Here is a 20,486-nt window from a genome sequence, read left to right as displayed (position 1 = left end):
GGCCCTGATGAGGGTAAGGTGGCTGTGATTAAACAGTTTCCCACACTGAGGACAGCTAAAAATGTGTGACAATTCCTAGGAATGACAAGTTACTACCGTAGGTTCATCTCGGTGTACGCCCGTATTGCTGAGCCGATGATTGCCTTCATGAGGGAGGATGCCCCATTTGTGTGGTCCACTGACTGCCAGGTGTCTTTTGATTATTTAAAACAACAGCTAATCAGTGCCCCAGTACTAGTTTTTCCTGACTTTGAGAAGCCTTTTGCAGTGCACACGGATGCCTGTGATGTGGGCCTTGGTGCCGCATTGACCCAGACTGGTGAGGATGGCTTGGAGAGGTCTGTCGCTTTTGTGAGCCATACCCTGCACAAGTCGGAACGCCCATATTCCACTTCAGAGAAGGAGTGGCTGGGGGTAATTTGGGCTCTGGAACATTTTCGTCTCTCTCAGGACAACTGGCTCGATGGTGCTTGTGGCTGCAGGACTTTGACTTTGAGGTTGTCCACAGACCCGGCTCAGCAAATCTAGTTCCGGATGCACTCTCGTGAAACCCTACCAGTAACCCTTCGGGACCTGTAGACCTGTTACCACCTTACGCCACAGTTGGCTCATTAAACCTACGACGCCAGCCACTAATGGTGTTGGAAGACAAGAAACAACTTCAGTTGCTCCAGCAGGCTGACAAAGTCATCTCGTCAACATACACTGACTTGGAGAGCGGCACCTGTGTGGATTCGCCAGACTTCTGTATTCTGGACGGGCTGGTTTATTTTGTGGACAAGAGGACTTCCTGCCGGCTTCATCCACACAAGGATCTACGCTTCTATGTGCCGGAAGCTCTGAGGGGCACTCTGCTGAAATACTTCCATGATCATCCCATGGCAAGCCACTTGGGTGTAACTAAGACACTTGGGCGCTTACAGAAGCGGGTCTACTGGTCTGGTATGCGGGGTGATGTTAAGAAGTATGTACTGTCCTGTGTAACCTGTCCAAGCCAACCAACCAGACGCCGGTGGGCTACCCAAAACCAGTGGTGGCTACTTACCCGTGGGAGTTTGCTGGCGTTGATTTCATAGGATCCCTCCCCAGATCTTGCCGTGGGAATATGTACATTTTAGTTTTCATTGATTTCACCAAATGGGTTGAAATCTGCCCTGTTCAGGAGGCCACAGCAGTGGTTGCAGCTGTTGTGGATAAAAATGACATGAAATAAACATGAGGGAGACCTAGTACCCAGTAAAGGGGAGAAGAAGAAAAGACAGGCACCAAGACACACAGAAGCGGTGTGAGGCGGATATTGACTTATATTGAATATTGAATTGGATTCACACTTTAAAGATCTTAGATCTTTAAGAGTAATACACTATGGTTTATTAGTCAAAAAAGTAAAAAAAAAGTATACGAGCTGAGGGGTGCTAAAACACACACACACACACACACACACTCTCGTACAGTCAAGGGCGGCCATGTAGACATAACACATGCACACACTCTCTCTCTCTCTCTCTGTCTCTCTCTCTCTCTCACACACACACATACTACTATAACTTTATAAGAATAATAAAAAGGAGTATTAAGATATTATAAGGGTAATATCTTATAATAATAATATATATACTCTTTATAAAAAACAGAATAATAGGATATGTAGGACAGTAGAAGGGTAATATAATGATATTATGAAGTAGGAAGTACAGTAAACCGTTTTTCAAGCAGTATAACTATATATAAAAGAGATATAGAGCAAATATGAAAATAAATTATAAACTAGAAATGCAGGCTCGCAAGGAAGCCCTTAATGTTAAGAGAGAACCATGAGGAGCCACTTATAAGGGCAGCTGAGTCAAGCTGCCCCCCCCCCCCCCCCCCCGCGAGATAATAGTAAGACCGAGGTCACTCTAGATTGTTTTGTCTCTCCACTTTTTATTTTACGGGTTATTCAAATCCCTTGGTTTCGATTCTCTGGGTTATTCAAATCCCTTGGTTTTGATTCTCTGAGTTATTAAAATCCCTTGGTTTTGGTTCTCTGGGTTATTAAAATCCCTTGGTTTTGATTTTCTGGGTTATTAAAATCCCTTGGTTTTGATTCTATGTGTAAGTGGAATGGCCCTTTTCTGGAACATAAGAGTAAGGTAGATGAGCTCTTTTTTAACCCTATTGGTAGTGATATCATAGTCTTCTTGAAACATATGGGTTATTTACTGGGTAAATACAGTATAAATACTGGAGCTTAGGCTGAGGGTATGAGATCACTTCTGAGAATTCTCATCGGTGTGGATCTCGTGTGGTGGAACGGAACAATAAAGCTGGACCCTTGCTTCTTCTCACTCACACCTGGTGTTTTTTTCTATCTCCAACTGGGCTCAGAGGTAGATGTGAGTATTGGCTTCTAAGTTGAATTTTAAATGTTTTTGGGTAATAGGCTAAATTTGAGCCAACACGGCACGCAAGTTTGTCTCCGAGGTATTTGCAAGACATGGCGCTCCCACACATCTAGTTTCAGACAGGGGTGTCCAGTTTGTGAGTGACTTCTTTGAAGCGGTAGGTGCTGCTCTCGGCTCAGACCACAGGCTGATGACAGCGTATCACCCTCAGGCTAACCAGACGGAATGGGTGAACCGTACCATCAAGGCGGCAATCCGCACTTGTGTAGGACATAAACAGGGATTGGGACCTCCACTTACCTTTGATCTCCTTTGCGTTGAGGACAGCTCCCCACCAGAGTACGGGAGACACCTGCATTTCTCTTGTATGGCAGAGACCTGAACACACCTCTCGATTTAGAGATATCGCCAAGCCCTGAGTGCATGGCTGACTCGGTTTCTGATTACAAGATAGAGTTCACTTCAACTTTGCAGGAGGCGTATGACCATGTGAGAGGGTCTCTGGCAAGCAGCCACACCGCACAGAAGAAACACTATGACAAGAAACGGCGCAGGCTCTTGTTCCATGTGGGTGACTTGGTTAGGCTGAAAGCTCACCCTCGGTCGGATGCCTCAGCTAGTTTTACTGCCAAGCTAGCCCCAGTCTACAAAGGCCCATACAGGATTGCCGAAGTGATGTCAGATCTGAACTACAAGCTGACCAGAGTAGCAGATGGTGCGGAAGGTGGTGTTCATCATGTTTGTAACCTGCTGCCCTTTTTCACTTGGGATGGAGGTGAGGAAGAGCTGGAGAGTGTGCCCCTACAGTTGGCTGAAGCTAATGTACAGGACAGAGTAGTGGATTTCCCTGATGACCAGGGGGAATATGGATTTGACTTCTTATTTGAGGAACCAGGATCCCATGACCAGTTCACAGCTGGTCCAGGCATGGTAGCACAGGCTTCCTCGGACAATACACCCTGACTTTGTCTTACCTCACATTGATGTGCACCTCACTCACCCACAGTCTGTGCACACAGAAACACACTCATACACCCTTGGCCCTAGGCATTCAGAGGTTCCTTACCTCACACATATGCATACACAGCCCACTCACTAGGATTGCACTCATACGCCCTTCGCCCTAGGCACACACCAAGGGTTACCTGTAACTTGGAGGTTAACAAGTGGACAAATCCTTATTTTGCTCCTCTATTTGAGTATTGAAGTAATATGAGAAGTTTTTCTCATTCTCTGGTCTTATTCAGCATTATTTTTTATTTTTTTTAATTGCTATGTCTGTGAAGGCCTTATATTGGTTTGGCTGTCCATTGTCTTACAAAAGTGATTGTTTCTTAATAGGGTGATGTGACCTACTCTTTTGTTTTTGAAATAGTGTTAATGCCTGAGTACCTTGAGGTTTTGCCGTTATGTTATTATTTCAAACAATGTGACATTCTGACAATGTTAATTGAAAAAAAACCCCAAAATGCTGCTTTTGTTGCAGGATGTGGGACTGTAGTTAGGTGGAACAGGCAAAGGGTTTCCTTTATGTTACGGCCTGAGGATAGCCCTTGTTTTAAGTGGGGGGGGATATGTAATGATCGGCTATGATGATGTCATGTGGGGTGAAGGGGCGTGGTTGCCTCCCTGCTCTCTCTCTCTCCGTGAACTTGACATCATGTGCTGACATGCGGTCTCATGTAAGGTACCAATTTTGGGATGTTTTACCCGGTGAAATCCTCTTCTAATGACCGACCTGTAACCCTGCGTAAACCTATGGTATCCTTCATGCAATAAACGGAGAACGGCACTTTCTCTTCGTGTCCGGCTGAGTTATATTAACTTTCCTGAGCAACCCGTGAGGATCTAGCCAGATCCATACAATATGCTTTCCAAGGACAGTTCAAAGTCTTTATAAAGTCTTCCAATTCAAAGTCTTACACTTCCACCACTCTATTTAACCATTGGTGTATGCAAGCTGGCCAGAGGAATAAGGATACTGCCATGTTTGGACAACTAGCTGAAGATAAAGTCCCACTATGCCTAAATTTTTTCACTGAACTGTCCATAAACAAAATGAATGGAGTTGAAATGAGATTAAATAACACTTACCTATGAAAGTCCATTCTGCTTGAAAACCTTGTGGAGTCACGCTGTAGTCACTGGAGAAAACGACGGTCATGTATCTGCTGCTGGAGTTGAAGGTAGCTGTCTGATTTCCACTCACAGAACCCAAAAGTGAATGCTGAGCAGTCGGGCCGTCGTACACGCGGATAAAGTCACAGCATGACTCCAAACTGAAGAAAGTGTAATGAAACTAGCCTTACAGACTAACCACAAACAAATATTCTTAAATGATAAAGATCTAAACAAAGTCAGGTATGATTTATCAGCAGGTGAGAAACAGGAAGGTGATTTCTTACTCGACGAATGTGAAGTTTAACGAAACCACCTGCAGTTCTCCAGCCAGCAGGCTCCATGTGCAGTGTGCGTAATTGGGATAATTATTGGGATAACTGGGGCTGAAAAATTCCCCTCGTGACTGAGTCAGAGTTCCACCACATGGAGCTCCACCTGAAAAACCCCACAGTTCTCAGTGAATCACAGTATAAGTATTATAAACACAGGAAAATTGTGATAATTTGGTTTGAGAAAATATCATAATAATGTATTTTAAAAATCAGTATATTACTGAAAAGTTACTCCTCAGTCGGGGAAACAGTTCTGTTCATCATTTTACACACTTTCATTTTCCCTCTTCTGAACAAAATGACGATCGCCTTCGCTGTGACCTCTTTTCTGTCATGGTTTTTGAAATGTATTTATCCTGAATCAGAACCCTGAGAAGACAGTTCTCCTTATGCTACCTTCTTCAACAGGCTATTGAAGTGGCGTAGCTGTTACTACCCCGAAGTTGATTATTTTCATTTTAACAGCTTGTTCTGTAGTGTTCCCTTTCAATGGGAACTCCACGTTGCGCTAAGCATAACACTACGGGGAGCATCCTTGCGCGCAACCGGCATCTGAAGCTTGTGCAAAATCATACCTATTTAAAGGCCTGCCGTGATCAGGTGACGTGGCAATTAAGCGCGTAGCATGATATATATATATATGGCACCTGTGAACCACGCTGTCAGCCTAATTATCTTCAGCTAGACTGCATGTTGGTTGTTTGTGTAAAGAAACAAAAAGATGCTTCATTTCCTCTCTATCTTTTCTCAAAATCTCTGGACTTTTCTATCCCTTTAAAAAAAGAGAAGAAAAAAGGAATGAACGAAAGACAAAAATATGAGTGAGAGAATTCAGGAAGTGTGTTACGCCTTGCTCCTGTTTCATCATGGGGAGTAGTGCACACTTTGTGTGAAGTACCTAGAGTGGAGCATGCGATGGCAGCTCTCGTGAGGTCTGATTGCGCATTGTAACGCTTACATTAGTCAGCTCTGCTCGCGACTCGCTCTCTTCTCGGAGGCCGAAGTGAGTTGGGTTTCAGAGCCTCCCGGATCTGGGCCGGCCGCTGCCAAGGCAGTTATCCGTCTCAGTTCCGGGGGATCTCATATGGATCCGGAAGAAGAGCCGGAGACGAGCGCTGCTCTATCTCTTGCTCTGTCTTCCAGGTCCCACTCTCCGCTGGATTTTGGAGCTCGCATAGCGACTCCTCTTTCCGCTATGGAAAGCCAAAAAAACACACACACAAAAATAATAGTAATAATTCCTCTCTGACTCCAAGGAGCCAAAAGGATGTATTAAAAACTGAGAGCAGCATATAAAGAGCTGCTTGAAGTGATTACTAAGGCTGGATGAGCTTTTTTCTCCCCAGTGAAAGTAAATGCCTCACACTGCAGAAAACTCCCCTTTTTTCCAGAAGTGCATGACAAAATATCAGGCTTCTTGGGGGAAAACCATGCATAAGCCGTATTTATAACACCATGATGTCAGATTATTCGGCCATTTGCCGTCCAAGCCACCGTGTAAGGCCACCATGGCATTGGTGGGCAAGGCCTATGCAGTAGTAGTCTTGGTTGTGGGTTACTGCAGACAATGACAGTGTTGCAGGCCTACCAAGTAGACCTGCTGAGTGAGCTCGACATATGTCGGCATTCAGCAAGTTCCTTCCCTGTTATTTCAAGTTCACCCGGGCATCCACGAGTGGACCCCGGGCCTGCACTAGTGCAAGGGAGACACAGAAGGCGAGTATGGCACCCTGCCAACCCCCGCAGACAGCCAGGGGAACCAGGCAGCCACAGTCACGGCCTGCTACTAGGCCTGATCTGAGAATGGTCATAAAAGCCAAGCAGACAAAGAAGAGCGGTCCTGAGGGGCCGTGGTGGGACAAATCAGGGGACATGAGGTTGTTAGGGCAGTTAGCCCCCAGTACTACTGTAGGGCCTCCCCTAACCAAGGCTGTCCCAAGTTTTCAGTGTTCTCTGGTCAGCGAGCTGTCACAGGGCAACAAAAATCTGATGCTTTCCCTCCAATAGAATGTGGAATAGTTAACATCACTAAAAGACCATCTGGCAGCGTGGAAACTACTGCCAAAAGTGTCTCCATGGGTTCTGACTACCGTAGAAAAGTGATACCGGGTCCAGTTTAGAGCTCGACCCCCCCGGTTCAGAGGTGTGCTCACCACAGTAGTCAGCACAGACCAGAGCCCGACGTTAGCGCAGGAAGTAAGATGCCTCTTGGACAAAGGGGCCATAGAACATGTACCCCTTTCCCTGAGGGTGGGAGGTTTTTACAGCCATTATTTCCTGGTCCGCAAAAAATACAGGAGTATGCGGCCAATTTTAGATCTGCGTCCTCTGAATTGTACTCTTTGGACATACAGGTTCAAGATGCTGGCGCCCAAACTTTTCGTTCCACAGATTCAGTTTGAGGACTGGTTTTGCACTGGTTTCTGGTTTATAGATCTAAAATGTGCATATTTCCACATAGACAAGACCGGGTTCTTCCCTTCAGGCTAGCTTTATCCTTTTGCACCTTCACAAAGTGCATGGTTGTCATTCTGGCTCCATTGTGACTTCAGGGCATCCCTGTACTAAACTACCTGGATGACTGGTTAATTCTAGCACAATCCAGGAAACTGGCAGTACAACATCGAGATGTTGTTCTAGTCCACATGAAGAGCTTGGGGCTCAGGTTGAACCTCAGAAAAGTATGCTTTCTCCAGTGCAATGGACAACTTTTTTCTAGGGGTTATAAGGATTCTACTACGATGAGGGCGTTTCTATCCCCAACGTGCGTAGGGTCAATCCTATCAACGTTGAACAAGATAAAGCTGGATCTAGGCATCCTCTCCAGTCTTTATAGGAGACTAGTGGAGCTTATGGCGGCAGCAGCAGCCAACATCAATTGAGAGGTCACCATGTGTTTACAGAGAACACGGCGGTGGTCTCATATATTGACCACAAGGGGAGGATTATGTCTGCGCCCCCTGTTCAGGCAGGCGCAACTAATTTTTCTCTCAGCAGAGGGAAAGTTTTGGCAGTGTACATTCTGGGCAACTGGAATGTGGGGGCAGACATCTTGTTGAGGCAGTGGCTGAGGCCAAGGGATTGGTGGCTCCATCCACAAGTGGTGGAGTCCATATGGCGGAGGTTTGGCCAAGCGGGACTGCATGTGTTCGCCTCCAAGGAGACAACACACTGCCCGCTATGGTTCACCCTCACTCCTCCCACACAATTAGGGCTGGACGCCATGGTGCACATGTGGCTGAGGTCACATCTGTACGCTTTTCCCCTGCTTCCAATAGTTCTAGCGAGAGTTTGCTAAGACAGTCTACGTCTGCTGCTAGTAACACCTTATTACCTTATTGGCCAGCTCGAATATGGTTCTCAGAGACAATATCCCTGCTGGATGGCACTCTTTGGGAGATTCCCATCCGTAGGGATCTACTGTCTCAAGCTGGAGAGCTGATTTATCACCCTCGGCCGGGACTATGGAAACTGTGGGTCTGGCCCCATAGATTCTGGTCTCACAATTGAGGTTGTAGAGACCATGTTGAACCCTAGAGCACCATCCATGAGGAAATTGTATGCGTTCAAGTGGCGGCTTTTTGTCTTGTGGTGCGAGGAATGCCAGCTAGACCCAGTGAACTGCGCAATAGCTACAGTCCTGGAGTTCTTACTAGGACATTTCTCAGCGGGGTGGGCTCCTTCTACAATCAGATGTTACATGGCTGCCATTTCGGCCAGCCATGCCCCTATTAATGGAGCCACTGTGAGGCAACATTCTCTAACTTCGAGATTTATGCATGGTGTCAGGTGACTGAGACACATCTGCAGGCCACACATACCTTCCTGGGACCTTTCTGTGGTCCTGGAAGGTCTGTCAGGTGCCGTATTTGAGCCCTTAGAGTCAGCCTCTGAGAAACTTCTGACTTTACCTCCTCTAAAGGTAGCCCTTCTGCTGGCCCTGACATCTCTCAAGCGAGTAGGAGATCTACAAGCTCTCTCTGTTGCCCCTTCCTGCCTTGAATTTACCCCTGGATTAGCCAAGGCCTTCCTGTATCGTAGGCCGGATTATATTCCTAAAGTGCCTATATCTGCTGCCCAGCCTGTGGTGTTGCAGGCTTTCTGCCCTCCTCTGTTCCTCACACCGGAAAAAAAGAGAGAATGCACCTGCTGTGTCCAGTAAGGGCTCTCTGTACTTATGTCCACCGCTCCGGCCAGTGGCCTAAGTCGGAGATGCTGCTGGTCTGCTTGGCGGCCACAGTAGAGGTGATGCCGTGTCAAAGCAGTGCATCTCTAATTGGATAGTAAAAGCAATCTCTATCGCTTATGAGGCGCCATGTCTCGCTACGCCTCTGGGCATAAGGGCTCATTCCACTAGGGGGGGCCACCTCCTCGAAGGCTTTGTCCAACGGGTATCCTTACTGGATGTGTGTGCTTAATGCAGGGTGGTCTATGCCACACACATTCATTCGATATTACAGCCTGGATATTCATTCCATCCCGGGTTTGAGTGTCTTGCAGTGACCCTCAGGCTTGAGTCTTTTTGAACAGGCCGTACCCTCGGTATGACGGAGTGGGTATCTCATTCCCATAGTGTTATGCTAAACGCAACGTGGAGCTCCCTTTGAAAGGGAACATCTGGATTACGCAAGTAGCCCTGTTCCCTGAGAAGGGGACAAGCTGTTGCGTAGCTTTGTCATACCAGGGTAGGCCTGTGAATTGCGTCTTCGCGTCAGATAATAGAGGCTGACGGCGCAGTTCACAGGTGCCATATATATATATCACGCGATGCGGTTAATTGCCACGTCACCTGATCACGGCAGGCCTATAAGTAGGCAGGATTTTACACAAGCTTCAGATGCTGGTCACGCGCAAGGGCGCTCCTATAATGTTATGCTAAACGCAATGTCTCGTTCCCTTCTCAGAGAACAGGGTTACATGCATAACCCAGGTGTATCTAACAGCTCATTCACAGGGATGTAATGCAGATTCTGGTGAAGTTTTATTTAAGGAGATATGTATTTAACATTTATGGAAGGAACACGGGAGGAACCTTTAGAATGGAAGTGTTTTGCAGTTTCTCAGTAACATGGCAAGCTGCTTTCTTCCGTCTTATTAACTTTGAGAGAAAGAAACTGTTGTGGGAACGGCTGTTTATAGGTGTTATAACATGAGAGAGAACAGGAACTAACTTGTTTCAGGACATTTAATAACATTAAATGTAACTATGAACAGTAAGTCCACATCATCACACCAGTCTGTCACTGATTACTTTTATAATAGCACCACATCATGTGTTTTATTCCTGTTCATGTAAATGTACCTGATGATGGTGTTGTTGTTTCAGGGACAGTTGTGGAACAGTACTCTGTTAGAGAGATTATATTAATAAATAAACATTATTAGGCTTTTTTGTTATTTATATATGAATACGTGCTGTACATTATCTTGAAGAGCTGATTCTACATGCGTGTACTTGGGATATTTTTTAAAAACTTTTTTCTCACCATTATAATCATAACAGCAGTTTCTGTTGTCCTGACAGTCGCTGGTGCAGGAACACACACTGAGATTGTTACCACAGTTATACCTGCAGGATGGGGAATCTGTTCAAGGAACAAAGCATGTTTAAAACCAATAATTTACAAGCCATGACATTCGTTGCACAAATGTAATCATAAGAAACCAGGAGATGATTTGTGTCTGACGTTTGCTTCTATAGTTTTGTACTGGAGCTTTGAGGATCTGAAAAATACTGTGAAGATATGTAGCCGTTAGTGGAGTGAAAGTGAATTTGAAGAAAACAAGCTGGAAAGTTAACAGTTTTATTTGCTTGTAAAAAGATTTTTTTCCCCTGAATGTTCCGAATACTGGGTCACAAGTACACAAGACTTTGCTAGATGTTGTGAATGGGTTTTTCTACATCAAAGAAAGAATTCTGAGATCATCCACTTGAGTTGTCTTCTGTGGTCTTCCAGGCCTTTTCATGTTACTGAGCCCACCAGAGTATTCCTTCTTTTTAAGAATGTACCAAATTGTTCATTTGGCCGCTATCTCTCTGATAGGTCTGTTTTGTCTTTTTCAGCCTAATGATGGCCTCCTTCACTTGTACTGACACCTCTATGGACTGCATATTGAGAGTTCCCATGAACAGCTAGCAAATGCAAATTCAGCACTTGAAATCAACTTCCGAGCTTTTACCTTCTTAATTTGTCATGAAATAATGAGGAAACAGCCCACACCTGACCATGAAACTGCTTTTCAGTCCATTGTCCAATTACTTTTGCGCCAAGGGAAAATGGCTGTAATTCCTAAACGGTTAATGCAATATGTTTGTTAAACCCCTTGAATTAAAGCTGAAACTCTACACTTTAATCACATCTTCAGATCCATTGTGGTGTACAGAGGGAAAATGAAAAAAAAATTGCATAGTTGTCCAAATACTTATGGACTTGGCTGTACTGTATAATTAGATCACCTGTAAAGTTCCAGTGTGCGATGAATCCTCTCCCATTAAAAGAGCTATCGCTGGAGAAAACCACAGTTAGCGTGTTCCTACTCGAGCTGAACGTCTTCCTTCCATGTCCACACAAAGTTCCCAATAAGGGAGATGAAGTAGACGGGCCGTCGTACACGTATACAGCGTCACAGTCACAGTTGGTGCATAACTCGATACTGAGAAGAACACACACGTTTACATTTAAATGTACTGTACTGAGAAGATGCTCTTATCCAAGTGGCTTATAGAAATACTATAATACTGCTTGGAAAATGTTTATGATGTTTGTGCCCTAAAGAGTAAAGATACCAAAATTCTAAGACTCAGAAACAGGACACTTACTACTAAATACATGCAGGGTTTGTATATGTAGGTGTCTACTGAAGAGGGGGGTCTGTGTGATTGCATTATTGTGATTAAATTTAGCCAAAATAACAAGTTAACATGATTTTTTCAACATTTTATATAATATAATTTTAATATGATGAATATGCATTTAAGCATTGAGTGTGTGTAACCCATCTCAAGCAGAAATCATCTCATTTTTGCAAGGTTTATTTTTCTAACAGTGCCTGCATTTCACTCTTAAATGAGTAAAAGGCTTGTGAATTTTAGCATAGAAATAGCAAATACAAAATATGAGGATAAACTGCATTCATGCCAATGACATGAGGACATTAAGGACATTCCAATGAGTTACTTATAATGTGTTTGTTTACATTGATTATTTAATTTGAAACATTTTAAGTATTTTTTCAGTGACTCCATCTGTCAAACTAGCATTTTAGGAAGCTAACCACAAAGAAACATGCATATATTTTTCACATTTACACAGGGACATGTAATTTATCAGCAAATAAAAATAAATGAAAGAAATTTCTTACTGAACAGACATGAAGGTTAATGACACCACCTTCTGCTCAGGGCTCAGGAGCCTCCATGTGCAGTTTGTTTCTTTTGGATATGCATTGGGGAAATTTGGGCTGAAAAATTCCCCTTGTGTCTGAGTCAGGTCTCCACCACATGGAGGTCCACCTGAAAAATATCACACTTGTATCACAATATCAACATTTAAACACTGTATCTCTCTGCAGTTACAGCAAGCATGTACCAATAAACAGGTTTACAGTGTCATAATTTCCTAACACTTTCTCTTCTAATATAATGTTTTAAAAATCAGTACATATTTAATAAATTATTCCTTATTTAAAGGATGTTCTACAACAGCAGGCCCTAGTGTTTTATTCCTCTCATACCAATGCAATTTTCTAAAAATTTCAATTACAATGTGGCATGTGTAAATGAACCCATTGTGCCAGAGCTGCCTACTGGGCCTGCATTCAAGAAAACTTTATAAAGAATAGCACAGGTCTCCATCACTAAAGTGTCGTGTGGAGTGTGCTCAAGAAGGAGCTGGAATGCCACTGGGATGCATTACAGCTAAAAAAAAAAAAAAGATTACAAAAAAAATTTAAAAAAAAAAAAAAAAATTAAAAAAAAAGATTAAAAAAAAAAGATTGCTCACTTCCAGCACCAACATCAGACCAGTGGATCCAGAGGACAATATTGCAGGCACACAAACTTCAGCCCCGCTATTGGGACTTAAACTTTTTAGAGCTCAGAGCCTCATCAATTTTCCCATAACATGTTCTGCTCTGCTCCAAGAAATGTGTTTCATCTTGGACAGAGGCACAATCAAGACATATTTGGTGTTTGTCTGATTCTAGATTTGAGAGGGCTGAACTTGCTCCTAAAAGCTCTCCTGTTCATTATGTTTAGGCTCAGATGTTATTCATGCCATTTAGCCACAGGACAGGTTTACATCAGTGGGTGTAAATGGGTCATTTGTTCATGTTCCCTTTGCTAAAGAGCACAGGTGATTTTTGAGATATGCTTTCCAAGGACAATTCAAAGTCTTTATAAAGTCTTCCAATTCAAAGTCTTACACTTCCACCACTCTATTTAACCATTGGTGTATGCAAGCTGGCCAGAGGAATAAGGATACTGCCATGTTTGGACAACTGGCTGAAGATAAAGTCCCACTATGCCTAAATTTTTTCACTGAACTGTCCATAAACAAAATGAATGGAGTTGAAATGAGATTAAATAACACTTACCTATGAAAGTCCATTCTGCTCGAAAACCTTGTCCAGTCACACTGCCGTCACTGGAGAAAACGACAGTCATGTATCTGCTGCTGGAGTTGAAGGTAGCTCTCTGATTTCCAGTCACAGAACCCAAACGTGAATGCTGAGCAGTCAGGCCGTCGTACACGCGGATAAAGTCCCAGCCTGACTCCAAACTGAAGAAAGTGTAATGAAACTAGCCTTGCAGACTAACCACAGACAAATATTCTTAAATGATAAAGATGTAAACAAAGTCAGGTATGATTTATCATGAGTGAGAAACAGGAAGGTGATTTCTTACTTGACGAACGTGAAGTTTAACGAAACCACCTGCAGTTCTCCAGCCAGCAGGCTCCATGTGCAGTTTGCGTAATTGGGATAATTATTGGGATAACTGGGACTGAAAAATTCCCCTTGTGACTGAGTCAGAGTTCCACCACATGGAACATCCCCTGAAAAACACAACAGTTCTCAGTGAATCACAGGATCAGTATTATAAACACAGTAAAAGTGTGATCATTTGGTCGGAGAAAATATCATAATGTATTTTAAAAATCAGTACGTTACTAAAAAGTTACTCCTCAGTCAGGGAAACAGTTCTGTTCATCATTTTACACAGTTTCTTTTTCACTCTTCTGAACAAAATGACGATCGCCTTCGCTGTGACCTCTTTTCTGTCATGGTTTTTGAAATGTATTTATCCTGAATCAGAACCCTGAGAAGACAGTTCTCCTAATGCTACAGTCTTCAACAGGCTATTGAAGTGGCGTAGCTGTTACCACCCCGAAGTTGATTATTTTCCTTTTAACAGCATGTTCGGTAGTGTTCCCTTTCAATGGGAACTCCACGTTGCGTTTAGCATAACACTATGGGGAGCATCCTTGCACGCAACCGGCATCTGAAGCTTGTGTAAAATCATACCTATTTAAAGGCCTGCCGTGATCAGGTGACGTGGCAATTAAGCGCGTAGCGTGATATAAATATGGCACCTGTGAACCGCGCCATCAGTCTTTATTATCTTCAGCAAAAGACTGCATGTCAGTTGTTTGTGTAAAGAAACAAAAGGACACTTCATTTCCTCTCTATCTTTTCTCAAAATCTCAGAACTTTTCTATCCCTTTAAAAAAACAGAAGAAAAAAAATGAGCGGGAGAGAAAAATGAGTGAGAGAATTCAGGAAGTGTGTTACAACTTGCTCCCTTTTCATCACGGGGAATAGTGCACACTTTCTGGGTGAAGTGTCTAGGGATGTAGCATGCAATGGCAGCCTCGAGAGGCTGCGCATGTTAATGGCTACATTAAGCAGCTCTGCTTGCGAATCGCACTCTTCTCGGAAGCCGAAGCGAGTTGGGTTTCAGAGCCTTGCGGATCTGGGCCAGCCGCTGCCGAGGAAGTTAGCTGTCTCAGGTTCGGGGGATCTCTTCAGGATCCGGAAGAGGAGCCGGAAACGAGCGCTGCTCTATCTCTTGCTCTGTCTTCTGGGTTCGGCTCTCCGCTGGATTTTGGAACTCGCGTAGCGACTCCTCCTTCCACTATGGAAAGCCAAAAGGAGGGAAAAACACACACACAAAAATAATAGTAATAATTCCTCTCTGACTCCGAGGAGCTAGAAGGATGTGCTAAAAACTGAGAGCAGCATATAAAGAGCTGCTTGAAGTAATTACTAAGGCTGGATGAGCCTTTTTTCTCCCCAGTGAAAGTAAATCCCTCACACTGCAGAAATTCCCCTTTCTTCCAGAAGCGCATGACAAAATATCAGGCTTCTGGGGAAAACCATGCATAAGCCGTATTTATAACCCCACGATGTTGGATTATTCGGCCATTGTGGGAAATGAACGGCATGGCTATTTAGCTATGTTGAAGGTAGAGGAGGTGCTTGCGAGCTTCCTCTCTCCATCAACGGCAGGTAATTAGGGGGGCCGGCTTTGCCATCCAAGCTACCGTGTAAGGCCACCGTGGCATTGGTGGGCAACGCCTATGCGGTAGTAGTCTTGCCTGTGGGTCACTGCAGACAATGACAGCACTAGTGCGAGAGAGACCCAGAAGGCAAGTATGGCAGCCCGCCAACCACCGCAGACAGCCAGGGGAACCGGGCGGCCACAGTCACGGCCTGCTACTAGGCCTGATCTGAGAATGGTCATAAAGGCCAAGCAGGCAAAGAAGAGCGGTCCTGAGAGGCCGTGGAGGGATGTATCAAGGGACATGAGGTTGTTAGGGCAGTTAGCCCCTAGTGCTACTGTAGGGCCTCCCCTAACCAAGACTGTCCCAAGTTTTCAGTCTTCTCTGGTCAGCGAGCTGTCACAGGGCAACGAAAATCTGATGCTTTCCCTCCAATAGAATGTGGAAACTACTGCCAAATGTGTCTCCATGGGTTTGGTCTACCGTAGAAAAGGGTTACCAGGTCCAGTTAAGAGCTCGACCCCCCCGGTTCAGAGGTGTGCTCACCATAGTAGTCAGCACAGACCAGAGCCCGACGTTAGCGCTGCAAGTAAGATCCCTCTTGGACAAATGGGCCATAGAACATGTACCCCATTCTCTGAGGGAGGGAGGTTTTTACAGCCATTATTTCCTGGTCTGCAAAAAATTGGAGTATGCGGCCAATTTTAGATCTGCGTAATCTGAACTGTACTCTTCGGACATACAGGTTCAAGATACTGACGCCCAAACTTATCGTTCCACAGATTCAGTTTGAGGACTGGTTTGTGATGATAGATCTAAAAGGTGCATATTTCCACATAGAAATATCACTAGCTTTATCCCCTTGCACCTTCACAAAGTGCATGGATTTCACTCTGGCTCCATTGTGACTCCATGGCATCTGTGTACTAAAGTACCTGCACGACTGGTTAATTCTAGCACGATCCAGGGAACTGGCGGTTCAACATCGAGATGTTGTTCTCGCCCACATGAAGAGCTTGGGGCTCAGGTTGAACCTCAGAAAAGTATGCTTTTTCCAGTGCAGTGGACAACTTTTCAAGAGGTTATAAGGATTTTACTACGATGAGGGCGTTTCTATCCCGAACATGCGTAGGGTCAATCCTATCAACACTGAGCAAGATAAAGATGGATCTTGGGAGACTATTGGCACTTATGGGCCTATTACCCAGGAGACCGTTCAGTGGCAGCTGAGAAGTTGGGGGTTTCCTCCAAGGACGAAACCACTCAGAATAATCAGTGTCACGTGGGGATGCCTACATGGTCGAGAATTTGACTGTCCCCAGTTTCTAGCCTTGGGTAACACTCTAGGGGTGTCTCCTTAGTGCAAGATGGTAATGACAGACACCTCCTTCATGGGCTGGAGCACGGTCTTAGACAGCGGTCCAGCTCACGGTCTCTGGTGCAGCCCTCGTCTGGAACGGCATATAAATTGCCTATAAATGTGGGCCATATTTCTAGCACTGAAATTCCTTCTTCCTCAACTGAGAGGTCACCATGCGTTAACAGACAACATACCAGTGGTCTCATATATTGACCACCAGGGAGGATTATGTCCATGCCCCCTGTTCAGGCAGGCACAACTAATTCTTCTCTGAGCAGAAGGAAAGTTTGTCAGTGAGTGCAATGTGCATTCTGGGAATATGGGGGCAGACATCCTGTTGAGGCAGGGGCTGAGGCCCAGGAATTGGTGGCTCCATCGACAAGTGGTGCAGTCCATATGGCGAGGTTTGGCCAAGCGGGACTGCATGTGTTTGCCTCCGAGGAGACAACACACGGCCCGCTGTGGTTCGCCCTCACTCCTCCCGCACAATTAGGGCTGGACGCCATGGTGCACATGTGGCCGAGGTCACATCTGTATGCTTTCCCCCCCATCGCTCTGCTCCGACAAGTTCTAGCGAGAGTTCGCCAAGACAGTCTATGTCTGTTGCTAGTAGCACCTTATTGGCCAGCTCGAATATGGTTCTCAGAGATAATATCCCTGCTAGATGGCACACCTTGGGAGATTCCCATCCGCAGAGATCCACTGTAGACCCTGTGAACTACGCAATAGCTACAGTCCTGGAGTTCTTACAAGAACATTTCTCAGCGGGTGGGTTCCTTCTACAATCAGGGCTTACATGGCCGCCATTTCGGCCAGCCACACCCCTGATGATGGGGCCTCTGTGGGGCAACATCCTCTAACTTTGAGGTTTATGTGTGGTGTCAGGCAGCTGAGGCCCATCTGCAGGCCGTGCACACTTTCCTGGGACCTTTCTGTGGTCCTGGAACGTCTGTCAAGTGCCACATTTGAGCCCTTAGAGTCAGCCTCTGAGAAGCTTCTGACTTTACCTCCTCTAAAGGTAGCCCCTCTGCTGGCCCTGACACTATCTCAAGCGAGAAGGAGATCTACAAGCTCTCTCTGTTGCCCCTTCCAACCTTGACTTTACCCCTGGATTAGCAAAGGCCTTCCTGTATTCTAGGCCTGATTATATTCCTAATGTGCCTACATCTGCTGCCTAGCCTGTGGTGATGCAAGCTTTCTGCCCTCCTCTGTTCCTCACACCGGAACAAGAGAGAATGCACCTGCTGTGTCCAGTAAGGGCTCTCTGTACTTACGTCCACTGCTCCGGCCAGTGGCATAAGTCGGAGCAGCTGCTGGTCTGCTTGGCAGCCACAGTAGAGGTGATGCTGTGTCAAAGCAGCGCATCTCTAATTGTACTGTGGAAGTAATCTTGATTGCTTATGAGGCATACGGTCTCGCTACGCCTCTGGGCATAAGGGCTCATTCCAGAAGGGCGGTCTCCTCTGCGAAGGCTTTTTCCAAAGGGGTATCCTTACAGGATGTGTGTGCTGCTGCAGGGTGGTCTACGCCACACACATTCATTCGATATTACAGCCTGGATATGCATTTCACCCCTTGCTCGAGTGTCTTGCAGTGACCCTCAGGCTTGGGTCTTTTTGAACAGGCCGTACCCTCGGTATGACAGAGTATTCTCGTTCCCATAGTGTTATGCTAATCACAACGTCGAAGTTCCCTTTGAAAGGGAACGTCTGGGTTATGTATGCAACCCTGTTCCCTGAGAAGGGAACGAGACATTGCGAAGCTTTGTCATACCAAGGCAGGCCTGTGAATTGCCTCTTTGCTTCAGATAATAGAGGCTGATGGCGCGGTTCACAGGTGCCCTATTTATATCACGCGACGTGCTTATCTTCCTGATCATGACAGGCCTATAAACATGCGTAACCCAGATGTATCTAACAGCTCATTCAGAGACTTAATGCAGATTCTGGTGAAGTTTTCTGTAAGAAGATATGTATTTAACATTTATGGAAGGAACACGGGAGGAACCTTCAAAAGGGAAGAGTTTTGCAGTTTCTCAGTAACATGGCAAGCTGCTTTTTTCCGTCTTATTAACTTGGAGAGAGAAAGAAACTGTTGTGGGAACGGCTGTTTATAGGTGTTCTAACATGAGAGAGAACAGGAACTAACTTGTTTCAGGACATTTAATAACATTAAATGTAACTATGAACAGTAAGTCCACATCATCACACCAGTCTGTCACTGATTACTTTTATAATAGCACCACTTCATGTGTTTTATTCCTGTTCATGTAAATGTACCTGATGATGGTGTTGTTGTTTCAGGGACAGTTGTGGAACAGTACTCTGTTAGAGAGATTACATTAATAAATAAACATTATTAGGCTTTTTTGTTATTTATATATGAATACGTGCTGTACATTATCTTGAAGAAATGATTCTACATGCGTGTACTTGGGATATTTTTTAAAAACTTTTTTCTCACCATTATAATCATAACAGCAGTTTCTGTTGTCCTGACAGTCGCTGGTGCAGGAACACACACTGAGATTGTTACCACAGTTATACCTGCAGGATGGGGAATCTGTTCAAGGAACAAAGCATGTTTAAAACCAATAATTTACAAGCCATGACATTCGTTGCACAAATGTAATCATAAGAAACCAGGAGATGATTTGTGTCTGAAGTTTGATTCTATAGTTTTGTACTGGAGCTTTGAGGATCTGAAAAATACTGTGAAGATATGTAGCCGTTAGTGGAGTGAAACTGAATGTGAAGAAAACAAGTTGGAAAGTTAACAGGTTTATTTGCTTATAAAAAGTTTTTTTCCTGAATGTTCCGAATACTGCGTCACAAGTACACAAGACTTTGCTAGATGTTGTGAATGGGTTTTTCTACATCAAAGAAAGAATTCTGAGATCATCCACTTGAGTTGTCTTCTGTGGTCTTCCAGGCCTTTTCATGTTACTGAGCCCACCAGAGTATTCCTTCTTTTTAAGAATGTACCAAATTGTTCATTTGGCCGCTAACCCTCTGATAGGTCTGTTTTGGTTTTTCAGCCTAATGATGGCCTCCTTCACTTGTACTGACACCTCTATGGACTGGATATTGAGAGTTCCCATGAACAGCTACCAAATGCAAATTCAGCACTTGAAATCAACTCCAGAGCTTTTACCTCCTTAATTTGTCATGAAATAATGAGGAAACAGCCCACACCTGACCATGAAACTGCTCTTCAGTCCATTGTCCAATAACATTTGTGCCAATGGAAAATGGCTGTAATTCCTGATTTTTGAGATATGCTTTCCAAGGACAATTCAAAGTCTTTACAAAGTCTTCCAATTCAAAGTCTTACACTTCCACCACTCTATTTAACCATTGGTGTATGCAAGCTGGCCAGAGGAATAAGGATACGGCCATGTTTGGACAACTGGCTGAAGATAAAGTCCCACTATGCCTAAATTTTTTCACTGAACTGTCCATAAACAAAATGAATGGAGTTGAAATGAGATTAAATAACACTTACCTATGAAAGTCCATTCTGCTCGAAAACCTTGTCCAGTCACACTGCCGTCAGTAGAGAAAACGACAGTCATGTATCTGCTGCTGGAGTTGAAGGTAGCTCTCTGATTTCCAGTCACAGAACCCAAACGTGAATGCTGAGCAGTCAGGCCGTCGTACACACGGATAAAGTCACAGCATGACTCCAAACTAAAGAAAGTGTAATGAAACTAGCCTTACAGACTAACCACAGACAAATATTCTTAAATGATAAAGATGTAAACAAAGTCAGGTATGATTTATCATGA

The 20,486-nt window shown here is 44.5% G+C and overlaps 1 protein-coding gene across 1 annotated transcript; it reads right to left on the bottom strand.

Annotated features, from left to right (window-relative positions):
• Nucleotides 1–4,785: 4,785 nt before the first annotated feature.
• Nucleotides 4,786–20,393, bottom strand: LOC128613093 (deleted in malignant brain tumors 1 protein-like). The gene is made up of 10 exons (XM_053633657.1): nt 20,204–20,393; nt 19,163–19,261; nt 18,979–19,023; nt 13,743–13,893; nt 13,433–13,617; nt 12,200–12,350; nt 11,295–11,491; nt 10,324–10,422; nt 10,140–10,184; nt 4,786–4,940 (listed from the first exon to the last, which is right to left on the bottom strand). The coding sequence occupies exons 1-10, from the start codon at nt 20,271–20,273 to the stop codon at nt 4,786–4,788; spliced, it is 1,197 nt and encodes a 398-aa protein (XP_053489632.1). The 5' UTR covers nt 20,274–20,393.
• Nucleotides 20,394–20,486: the final 93 nt, after the last annotated feature.

The sequence above is a fragment of the Ictalurus furcatus genome, chromosome 9, assembly GCF_023375685.1.
Source record: "Ictalurus furcatus strain D&B chromosome 9, Billie_1.0, whole genome shotgun sequence".
Lineage (NCBI taxonomy): Eukaryota > Metazoa > Chordata > Actinopteri > Siluriformes > Ictaluridae > Ictalurus > Ictalurus furcatus.
The sequence above is the reverse complement of the archived record's forward strand: the minus strand, read 5'-3'. Positions and strand labels throughout refer to the sequence as shown.

Excerpts from the sequence above, each read along its gene's own strand:
- LOC128613093 (XM_053633657.1), bottom strand. The coding sequence starts at position 20,273 with ATGACTGTCGTTTTCTCTACTGACGGCAGTGTGACTGGACAAGGTTTT. Across the intron at positions 12,351-13,432 it reads AGCAGAATGGACTTTCATAG|GTGGACCTCCATGTGGTGGA; the intron begins GTAAGTGTTATT and ends GATATTTTTCAG. Across the intron at positions 11,492-12,199 it reads TTAACCTTCATGTCTGTTCA|TATCGAGTTATGCACCAACT; the intron begins GTAAGAAATTTC and ends TGTTCTTCTCAG.